Genomic DNA, 11,684 nt, shown 5'->3' with positions numbered 1-11,684 from the left:
CAAGGTATCAAAGACTCTTTATTTGGAAATTAGTACAAAGTTTTGCTCCTGTGTTAAAAATAGTCCAGAACATTTGCTACCGCCACTACAGTCTGTGGCACCCTAGCCAACCGAAGGGAGGGGGTTCAGGAGGGGGGCAGAACAGGCCTATGATTCCACAAAAACAATATTTACACCGGTTTCTTTCTGCCCCTCCCTCCCTCCCTCAACTATTTTGTAGGACCAAAAGGGTCAGATCAAGGGGACATGGGCTGTGTTCCAATTATCTTAAATGCTTCCCTTCTCATCTCCTTTCATCACTACAGTGGCAGAACGCTGTAAAACAAATGTAGAAACTCCTGTTCCATAAACATTCCAATGTTGTTGGGAGCATAGTGCTCGCAGCACCAGAGTGATGAGGTTTCATTCCTGCATAGGCCACATATTGTGACAGTGTGTGTGTGGGTGTCAAATAACTATCGTATCATTATTTGCAAGCAAGGAGATAAGGAAAGGCAGCTTAAAAGGACTCGGAACACAACCATATTTAACTCAGGCAACAGTCTATATCCTTACAATGATAAGTGAATCGACACGCTCTAAAGCATTTACCTATTTACATTAAAAAAGGAAATAAATTAGAACCATTATATACGGGTGCACAACTCCAGTTCTTCTGGGATGGCGTGTGTCTGGGTTTTCGTTTCTCTTCAATTCATCATAAACCAGCCGACAACGCAACACTTGAGGACTAAAGCTGTCCACCCGTACATTCACAAGTCTGATGTGTGCGTTTTTATGCTTTCTGAATGTCTTTCTATACATTGTTACAAAAGTGCCTAGTGTGTGTGAGCATGTGCATTTGAGAGGGTTAAGAGTTAGTGCACAAGTTAGTGTTATATTTCTGTTGGTTGAAGTTGAGTGGATTTGCTTTTCAATATCAAGCATCTACATTCAGCTATGGGTGTAAGTAACCAAGTAGGCTAACGTCTACGGTCAAGTCCACTACGCTCTCTCTGCATTGCGTGTGTCTGCAGGCTCGCGCTACAGTCACTCAGAGGTAACGGGCTGGGAGAAAGGTTGAGTTATTAGTAGAGAGGCTCCAACCTAGAGGGTACCATCATATTCCTCGTCTGAGGCCCTCGCTGACTCCTTTGCTCACATGAAAAGACAAGGTGGAGTTAACCACATTACTGGTACACTACCCATCCTCTCCTTTTATACCTGATAGGGTTCTCAAACTCACAAGCAGAGAATTACAGAGATAAGACCGAAAGAAAAGACACCTTTTCAGTGAATTAGGAAAAACATAGCGGACAGAGAAGATAAGATTTTTTTTCAAGAGGAAGCCATTTTAGGTATTTAAAAAAGTAACGTGATTTCCTCAATGGAACCTTTAGTCAGAGAAGACGTACAAAAGGTAGAATGACAATGTTACTAACATAAAACCGTGCAATTGAATATAGTCACAATCTGAAAAGATCTGACATTTCTCCTGGGCACAGTCAACATGGGAGAGAGCAGCCAATGTAGAGCTGCCACACCTTCAGATGCACATCTCAAATTCAAGCAGAAAGTATAGAGCGTTTTACAGTTTAAGGGGCTCTTAGGGGCCAGATGGGTCCTCTTGCAGCAACAGTAGCCCTAAAATCAGAGCTTGATGCTGGGGTAAGGCAAGGAACCTCTCCCCCTCAATCCCCAACGCAAGTGTTTTCAGTTCCAAAATATTATTACAAATCTTAATCTCATTATAACCAATGTTAAAAAAAATACATCTAACCCTACATTTATGACATCTCCACATTATATTATGCACACCTCAAATTGTTACTTAAAAATGTATCACTAATAAATAGATTTAAACATAAAAAACAACCCCCTCTCAAGGTGCATTTCATTACAGTAATCGTATCCAGTTCTCTCTCCCACACACACACACAATAATGGATTTTTGTCAGCAATGTTTTCACCATAAAACAGGACTGTTTCTTCCCCAGGACACAAAACACACACATGCTAATAACTGCTTTGCTTAGCCCAGCAGCCCTCAGACTTCATGACATGAGCCTGCTACAGCTGCACTACATTGATTGGCTGGCGTGGTATCAAACACTCCGCCAATGACAGCAGCATAGTGTGCAGTGACAGTCTGATTGTTGGATGGGAACCCCCTTGGGGTGTGTGTACCCCAAACCATCCAATGCTTGGATACAAGCTAGTAACAAGGCCAAAGGTCATCTTTCTGGTCAGACAGACCTCACCCTGTGGCAGGTTGACCACTTGTAAGTCTGTCTGTACATCTGTCTCTCCAACCAGACATTAGCTTCATAAAAAAGGCGATGTATTGCTATAGAAATGCCCTGCCAGCTAAATCATGTGAAGCGCTAACGATCTGAATGAGCCACAACTCTTTCCAAGGAGATTGTCCAACTGCAGCATAGTGTAGGGCCAGAATGAGTTGAGTTTGCATATATCCCCATTGTCAGTACTGACCATTTTGTCTACTTCTCCAGGCCACTGTGTGGCGCCTGTCCTAGTTCTGCTTCTGCTCAGTCCAGCTTCTCCAGCACCGCGGGTACGTAGACCAGGCTGAGCTCGGAGCCAAAGTCGCAGACGATGGCGGCGTTGTTCAGCACCACGAGCTGGCGGACCCCCTGGCCGTCGCTGCTCTGGCCCAGGTAGACCGTCTGGAGGAGGTCCCCAAAGTTCAGGTCCCAGAAGGACACACAGCCCTGGCCCCCTGTCACCAGGAGAGACTCAGAGATCACCCCCAGACTGGCACCGCAGCCCACCTCCTGGGGGAGGGGGGAAAGAAAGACAGGTTAGGTTTAAAGAAGGAAGGAAAAATTGGGATAGAAGCAGGCGAAGAGGCATAAACTATCGTTGAATAACAGGAAACTAGTTTACCTGATTTCTCCCAAATTAGCCACACACACACAGAGACGCACCTGCTGTATGGAGTAGAGCTTGATGCCCGTGCTGCGGTCCCAGATGCAGATGAGGTCGTCGAGGCCGCTGCTGATCACGCACGATGTGGTGCACACCAGTGAAGTCACGTCGCCGCGGTGACCGTACACTTGGCTCACCCGGCTGCCCGTCAGCACATCCCACAGACAGATTGCTCCGTCCTGCCCCCCACTGGCCAGAACCATGGTCTGCAACACGACAATGACATACTTCACATGGGTCATATTCATTAAGCACAAACAGAAAAAAGTGGACTGCTATGAGGAGGGACTACCTGGACTTGTTCATAAGAAAACCTAATTTTCCGTTGCAAGATGTTTTGCTACGATGTGCCCTAGTAAGGGGGGCTTACACTTGAATGGATTTTGATCGGAAAGGAGTACCTTAGGCCGCGTTTACACAGGCAGACTTTTAACCAATGAGACCAGCTCTGAAAAAGATCTGATTTGAAAAGATTTGATGTGATTGGTCAAAAGACCAATTAGTGTAAAAAATATCAGAATTGGGCTGCCTGTGCCTTAGTGACTCTCCTGCACAGCCAGCAAGACTGGTACAGAAGGTATGGAGAAGGTGGAATTTTAGGAGCAAGGTGAGCCCATTGCATAACTATCCTTCTGGGGGAAATTCTTAAAGGGAGCAGACTTTGGGTTGGAATGCAGCCAGACAACAGTTTAGCCATTGGACTGCCCCGATGGGGGGGGATACAGACTGTACCATCGGACTGCCCCGATGGGGGGGATACAGACTGTACCATTGACTAACCTGGTCTATGTAGATGGCAGTGATTCCACCAGAGTGGCCCTGGAGCGTGAAGAGACAGCATGAGTCCTCCAGACGATACACCTGACACGCAGGGACAAACAGCAGGGTTTTAGTGTGTGAGTGTTGATTTTATACTGTATTATCATGCAAAAAGGTTGGTGAACGATATACACGTGTGTGTGTATGCGTTTCTGTACATCTGTCAGCGTGTTTCTGTGAGCGTGTCCTCCCTCACCCTGACAGTGTGGTCCTGGCTGCCCGTGACCACTCTGCCGGCAGCGGCTCGCAGCACCGTGATGGGTTTCTGGTGGGCACACTGCACCGAGCGCGTCAGCTGGCATGAGATCACATCCTCACTGCTGTAGCAGGGCGAGGGCGGCATGTTACTACGCCCGGGGGGACCTGGCACCACACACACCCAACATAGATAACACACTCATCACAGACGTTTAGAGTTAAAACGCTCCGAAAGTCAGGACGTCACAAAGGTCAAAAGTAAACATGTCTGGAGACACTTTACTTGATAATTAGTTAACTACACTATTTATAGCTACTGTTATAGCTACGGGCAATAACATGTGACTCCAGTTGTTAACATTTTACCGATTGTGACACAATCGACTTTCCAAGCATATTAGACATACACTGAGTGTACAAAACATTATGAACACCTTCCTAATATTGAGTTGCACCACCCTGTTTCCTTCAGAACAGCTTCAAGTCGTCGGGGCATGGACTCTACAGGGTGTCGAAAGCGTTCCACAGGGATGCTGACCCATGTTGACTCCAACGCTTACCACAGTTGTGTCAAGTTGGCTGGATGTCCTTTGGGTGGTGGACCATTCTTGATACACACGGGAAACTGTTGAGCGTGAAAAACCCAGCAGCGTTGCAGTTCTTGACCGCCTGGCACCTACTACTATACCCCGTTCAAAGGCACTTAAATCTTTTGTCTTGCCCTTTCACCCTCAATGAAACACAATCCATGTCTCAATTGTCTCAAGGCTTAAAAATCATTATTTAACCTGTTTCCTCTCCTTCATCTACACCGATTGAAGTGGATTTAACAAGTGACATCAATAAGGGATCATAGCTTTCACCTGGTCAGTATATATAAAGGAAAAAGCAGGTTCCTAATGTTTTGTGCACTCTGTGTATATTGACATCATTGGGTCGTTTGACAGTGTGTGTGAAGCTCACCTCTGTACTGCAGTAAGCCCAGAGGCTTGTTGATGTCAACAGTGAAGAAGTCTAGAGATCCGTCGAGTCTGGCCGCCACGATCCTGTTGTTGAGGAAGGCCAGGGCCGTGATCCCCGAGACGCCGTCTTCATTACTGCAGCGTAACGAGCCCTCCACTGCATCCCACAGCTAACCACATAACACATTAGTGCACTTGCCCTGGCCTTTTCTCACTTTCCCTTTGCCAATTTCTCCTACTGACACTCTCCTCTTGGAAATATTGTTTCCTGCTTGCTCATTATGACTACCTCCTCTCTTTCCCCTTCTCATCTCATCCACTGCACCCATCCAGTCGTTTCTTTCTGTTCTACAATGGAGCATCATAAAGTGTCTAGTGACGGTGTAGGGGGGTTGATTTGGGATTGGGTCTCACCTCTAGTTTGCCGTTGCTCCTCCCAGCAGCGATGAGGTTCCCCCGGAGCTCCATGGCCCACACGGCGCTTTCCCAGTCCGGGGTTTCCTGGCCCTGTGGAGCAGGGGGCTGGATGTACCCCAGGCTGCGTCTCCTCTGGGGAGGGGGTCCCGACAGGGGTGAGGGGTATGAGGCAGTGAGGCCCGGCGAGGGAGGCTCGTGCTCCAGGTAGGCCTTCTCCACCAGCCCCCCGAAGTCAAAGCCATCCCTGGGCGGGGTGAGGAGGAGGTGGGAGGGGGGCTGGGAGTCGAAGTTGGTGTCGATGAGGGGGGTGAGGTCGGGTTGGTTCTCAAAGAGGGCAGGACGTGGGGTGGTCCGCCGCCTGAGGGGGTAGCCCTCGTCCTCGTCGAAAACCCCGCCCCCTGGTTCTGTCCCGCACCCCAGATTTTCAGGTTCGGCCACACCCACAGCGTCCCAACCATCCCGCTGCTCCCAGCAGCCACTGCTGCTACTCCGCCGCAGCCTGACAGAGAGACAGTTTAATGTTCAGACCAGGAGGCTGGATATGCATATAGGGGAACAGGTTGGAAGACTATGTAGAAAGAAATAAAAGGACATGGGAATGGGACGAAGGGAGAACACATAAAAACTATGCTGAAAGAAAACATCTAATGACTTGTACTTACATATGTAAAATGAATATTGTACATTTATTTTTAAAATAATACAAGTTGTACTCCAAAGAGGTGGGTGGTGCCAGGCCAAAAAATATAACACATTATGCATGAACACAAGCATGAACTGTCCATAGGTGTGTGTATGTACGTGTGTGTATGTAATCCTGTATCGGCCAAGGTGACCTTGTGGATATGGTATGTGGACACGCTGTGTGTGTGTCTTACCCATGTTTAGGAATGACGGTGAGGCAGTCTCCAGTCTGAGTGTCCCACACACGGATCTGTCCTGCCAGACAACAACTGGCCAACAGCATGCCGTCACTCGCCAGACACTCTATATCCTGGTGTGTGTGTGTGTGTGTGAGTGAGTGAGTGTGAGAGAGTGTGAGTGAGAGAGAGAGAGAACGCAGAGGAGAGATACTTGTAAATATTCATGCAAATGAACAATGTTATTTGTGTCAGCGTGTGTGTGCGTGTGTGTGTGCGCCCAGTCTCTCACCATGCTGTGTCCACACAGCAGCAGGGGGGAGATCTCGCTGATGGGTGGCGAGTAGCCGTAGTCGTCGCAGGGCAGGTCACCGCGACGACGGCGTCCGTGGGCCACGCCGTTCTGGCCGTAGTTGCGGGAACAGAGGACCCGGTAGAGACAGAAGAGCAGCAGCACCAGCAGAACCCCTGCCGCCAGGCCCAGAGCTGCTACCCTAAAGAGAGACAGAGACAGACAGGGTTAATAACCTGTTTGCTGCCTTCTCCATACGTGCCAATAAAGCTGGTTTGGGTTGCACTGACAGAGAGAGCAGGTTAAGCGTGTGAAGAGACAGCACGTTAGAGACAGAGAGTACCAATGACAGGGAGACCAAGCCATCACGTAGCACAGAGCATCTTACAATAGAAAGACTTGAACATTGAGAACGGTGTGAACTTGACGCAATGACGTACCGACATAAATCATCGGCTCGTCAGAATGACATTCCATAACATGACCCCCCGTGAGGAAAGCCTGGAAAGCAGATGTAATGGGTCCAGTGTGTCCCTCTAGTGGAGACGGGGGTAAAGGCAGAAGCCTAAACAGCACCTGTAGTGTAGAATGAGTCACTGTCATGACAACAGGGCCTGACGCACTGGTGTGACCAGTTCGACGTGCAATACCAGTTCTGAAACCACGGCAGAGTCTGATTGGTCCAGCACACGTACTCTCCCACACATGTTCATGCATGGAGTCAGCGTGTGCACACTGACTTTATTGTCCCCTTAGGGAAACGTTGTGCCCATGTGGTGTACACACTGACTTTATTGTTTCCAAAGGGAAACGTTGTACCCATGTGGTGTACACACTGACTTTATTGTCCCCTTAGGGAAACGTTGTACCCATGTGGTGTACACACTGACTTTATTGTCCCCAAAGGGAAACGTTGTACCCATGTGGTGTACACACTGACTTTATTGTCCCAAAAGGGAAACGTGCCCATGTGGTGTACACACTGACTTTATTGTCCCCTTAGGGAAACGTTGTACCCATGTGGTGTACACACTGACTTTATTGTCCCCTTAGGGAAACGTTGTCCCACACTGACTTTATTGTCCCCAAAGGGAAACGTTGTGCCCATGTGGTGTACACACTGACTTTATTGTCCCCTTAGGGAAACGTTGTACCCATGTGGTGTACACACTGACTTTATTGTCCCCAAAGGGAAACGTTGTACCCATGTGGTGTACACACTGACTTCATTGTCCCCTTAGGGAAACGTTGTACCCATGTGGTGTACACACTGACTTTATTGTCCCCTTAGGGAAACGTTGTGCCCATGTGGTGTACACACTGACTTTATTGTCCCCTTAGGGAAACGTTGTACCCATGTGGTGTACACACTGACTTTATTGTCCCCTTAGGGAAACGTTGTACCCATGTGGTGTACACACTGGCTGCACATGTTCAAGCCAATTAGACCACTTCAGTGGAAGTATGCAAATGTGGACCGCCAGGGACAAAATGGCTGTTTTTCCTTACCTTAAGGTTGCACTTCCATTCACACGACAACAGAAAGCAGCCTTTTTCCATTCACACGACAACAGAAAGCAGCCTTTTTCCATTCACACGACAACAGAAAGCAGCCTTTCCATTCACACGACAACAGAAAGCAGCCTTTCCATTCACACGACAACAGAAAGCAGCCTTTCCATTCACACGACAACAGAAAGCAGCCTTTCCATTCACACGACAACAGAAAGCAGCCTTTTTCCATTCACACGACAACAGAAAGCAGCCTTTCCATTCACACGACAACAGAAAGCAGCCTTTTTCCATTCACACTACAACAGAAAGCAGCCTTTCCATTCACACGACAACAGAAAGCAGCCTTTTTCCATTCACACGACAACAGAAAGCAGCCTTTTTCCATTCACACTACAACAGAAAGCAGCCTTTTTCCATTCACACTACAACAGAAAGCAGCCTTTTTCCATTCACACGACAACAGAAAGCAGCCTTTTTCCATTCACACTACAACAGAAAGCAGCCTTTTTCCATTCACACGACAACAGAAAGCAGCCTTTTTCCATTCACACGACAACAGAAAGCAGCCTTTCCATTCACACGACAACAGAAAGCAGCCTTTTTCCATTCACACGACAACAGAAAGCAGCCTTTTTCCATTCACACGACAACAGAAAGCAGCCTTTTTCCATTCACACGACAACAGAAAGCAGCCTTTCCATTCACACAACAACAGAAAGTAGCCTTTCCATTCACACGACAACAGAAAGCAGCCTTTTTCCATTCACACGACAACAGAAAGCAGCCTTTTTCCATTCACACGACAACAGAAAGCAGCCTTTTTCCATTCACACGACAACAGAAAGCAGCCTTTTTCCATTCACACGACAACAGAAAGCAGCCTTTTTCCATTCACACGACAACAGAAAGCAGCCTTTCCATTCACACGACAACAGAAAGCAGCCTTTCCATTCACACAACAACAGAAAGCAGCCTTTCCATTCACACGACAACAGAAAGCAGCCTTTTTCCATTCACACGACAACAGAAAGCAGCCTTTCCATTCACACGACAACAGAAAGCAGCCTTTCCATTCACACAACAACAGAAAGCAGCCTTTCCATTCACACAACAACAGAAAGCAGCCTTTCCATTCACACGACAACAGAAAGCAGCCTTTCCATTTGAGGCTTGAAATGTTATCATATTAATGTAATTCCATCACCGCCACAGGCCTAACATAATAAAAGTGCCTAACATTGATTGGCAACCAGTTTATTTTTTTATGACTATTGTAAACAGGCTGAGGGAGATTCTCTGAAAATAACACTGAGTCCACCTAAGCAAGAGTTCCAGGAAGCCGTCTTTGATTGGACAACCATAGATACGACAGATCCTACTTTATTCTGGAAGAACCATCCAGGCCCCTCCTCCTTGACCTGACCCAACGATTCTAATAGATCAATCTCCATCTGTGCCTGGCCTGTGTTCCAGAGATGACCTTCACCACTGTGACCTTTATCTCAGATATGAACCGTGAACACGGATCTGGGTTTCACAGATGACCATGACCTGATGAATATGATTCAAACCGCCCACGTCCAATGAAAAACCTCCCTGGAGTTACACATCACAGTGGACACAGTTCCACAGTTGGATCCATTTTAATATGCTATTGGTCAAGGATGTAGTATACTGCAGGAAAATCACTGGTGGTCTTTGAAAACAATATTCCCACCCTCACGTCTCAAGCAGCACAGCACCCCCCTGCATAATTCTGTTTGTTCTAATAGAAACATTGACGTTGGCCGTACTGTACTGCCTTACTTTGAGGAACCTTTGCCCCCTACAAGGGAGAACACAGTTGAGAGACCGTTTCACTCAGTCCAAAAACCACACCAACCATCACCCACTCCACCATGACATCATCAACCCACGGACATCTTACGAGTAACCTGACAGCCAATCAGATGAGCCGGTAGACAGGGCCAAAGTCTGAGTCAGTGAGGGAGTTAATTTTGCATGGCCCTGTGCCCCGGGTGGGTGGGGGCACCGATGCAAAACCAACCTCGCTCAATAGCCAATCAACTCAACTATAGAGATAAGAGGGGAAAAAAACATTTTCTTTCTTCCTACCTTTTTTGAGATAACCATCAGACAGACTGTTTGGCCTTGTTTCGTTTGCAAGGTTAGAAAGAGAGGAAGAAGAGAGAGGTGTGGGACTAGCGTTGCAAATCCTGGTTGGATGCTTCCGGATTTCCTGCTTATTCCTTCCTGATTCTGGGAATCATCCAACCAGGATTTGGGGAAAACCAGGGAATTTATTGAAAGTTTCCGGAATTTTGCAACAAATGTAGGCCTATACTGTATGAGATGTGGGTTTGGACTGTGTGGATTATCACTGTATCTCTTGGCCTTGAAGCCATAATCGTTTACTATAACATTGATCTTTCGCCTGCATGGACTTTGAAGTGGTGTGCACTGTGCATGGGTGTGTGTGTGTGTGTGTGTGTGTGTGTGTGTGTGTGTGTATTTGAAAAACATGAAATGCATGGATGGTGGTAGGGGGAATATTGGTCAATCTGTAGTTTGAAGGAGTTGGATATAGAGGTTGGTGTGTGTGTGTGTGTGTGTGTATGTCGGTACTGACTTGTAGAGCGTGAGGTCTGCGGGCAGGTCATTAGTTTTGAGGCTGGGCGGCGGGGGGTGGCGTGTGTCCTGGGGGTGACGTGTCTCGATGGCCTCCCGGGGGCTCAGGTGGAGTGTGATGGGGATGACAGGCAGGATGCTGATGTATCTGTGGGACAAAAAGGTAACAAAATGACATTTCCTAACATTAAACAATGAATTCGACCTAACCCAAAAGCATGGTAAGTAGGGTCAACAGTGACACACACACTATGCACATAAGCTCACACACATCCAATAAACACACACATGCGATAAACACACACACCCAGTAACTCATTCCAACTCCCCTGACCTACCTCTTGGCCAGAGTAATATTATAGTAGCTGAAGAGCGAGGGCCAGTGTCTGAAAGACAGCCTCCTCCAGCCCTCCTCATCCTCCGCCCCCCAGCTAATCTGGGGCACCAGGGGTACTCCTTCCCCGGGGGCCCCGTGGTGGCCCTGGGACTGGTTCTCTGGAAGCGGGGTAGGTTCAGCGGGGGCGGGGAGGACACTGAGGGTGTCGGCGGGGTCCCCTCCTGGTCCAGGGAAGACCGGGGCTACTCCCAGGTGCGGGGGCAGACCCCCGGCCCCGCCCTGCCCCAGGGGGCTCTGCTCAGACACCTGGGCTGCCAGGTAGGTACGGAGGCCAGCGGGGTCCGTGTAGGCCAGGATGCCAATCCAGATCACTGTACCCACCTACAACAATACAGGGATAGAGGGACATGTCAACGCATACAGAGGACTACTTCAAGGAAGTACTGGAAATGTTCAGACAGTCATACAGAGACAAATACTGACAGGCGAGACAGAAGGTAACACACACAGACACGACGGCCCAACAGACTGACTTTCTGTGAAAAGGCCATGAGACAGTCACCCTCAAGGCTTTTTCACACTGCATGTTCATATCCCAGTGCTAACTCACCCTCCTTTCACACGAGCATTTGTTAACACTGGACTAAGTGAAACTAGGGTCGCAAAATTCCAGAAAATCCAGTTGGAAGATTCCCGGAATCAGACGGGAATAATCAGGAAATCAGGAG

The 11,684-nt window shown here is 48.0% G+C and overlaps 1 protein-coding gene across 4 annotated transcripts in view; it reads right to left on the bottom strand.

Moving 5' to 3' along the window:
* Positions 1–11,684, bottom strand: part of LOC115103823 (sterol regulatory element-binding protein cleavage-activating protein-like) — a 28,572-nt gene continuing 16,888 nt past the window's right edge. For 3 of the 4 annotated variants that reach the window (XM_065009435.1, XM_029624792.2, XM_029624801.2), the window contains exons 12-21: positions 10,958–11,337; positions 10,621–10,767; positions 6,477–6,678; positions 6,203–6,318; positions 5,322–5,823; positions 4,909–5,077; positions 3,944–4,110; positions 3,709–3,789; positions 2,928–3,134; positions 1–2,774 (exon numbers count right to left, since the gene is read on the bottom strand). In XM_065009435.1, coding sequence (XP_064865507.1) covers positions 2,529–2,774; positions 2,928–3,134; positions 3,709–3,789; positions 3,944–4,110; positions 4,909–5,077; positions 5,322–5,823; positions 6,203–6,318; positions 6,477–6,678; positions 10,621–10,767; positions 10,958–11,337 — 2,217 coding nt within the window. In that variant the 3' untranslated portion in view covers positions 1–2,528. Of the gene's footprint in view, positions 2,775–2,927; positions 3,135–3,708; positions 3,790–3,943; positions 4,111–4,908; positions 5,078–5,321; positions 5,824–6,202; positions 6,319–6,476; positions 6,679–10,620; positions 10,768–10,957; positions 11,338–11,684 lie in introns of those variants that run through there. The other variant, XM_029624820.2, reaches the window with a different exon arrangement.

This window comes from Oncorhynchus nerka, linkage group LG3 (genome assembly GCF_034236695.1).
Source record: "Oncorhynchus nerka isolate Pitt River linkage group LG3, Oner_Uvic_2.0, whole genome shotgun sequence".
Lineage (NCBI taxonomy): Eukaryota > Metazoa > Chordata > Actinopteri > Salmoniformes > Salmonidae > Oncorhynchus > Oncorhynchus nerka.
This window is presented reverse-complemented; position numbering and strand designations above follow the sequence as displayed.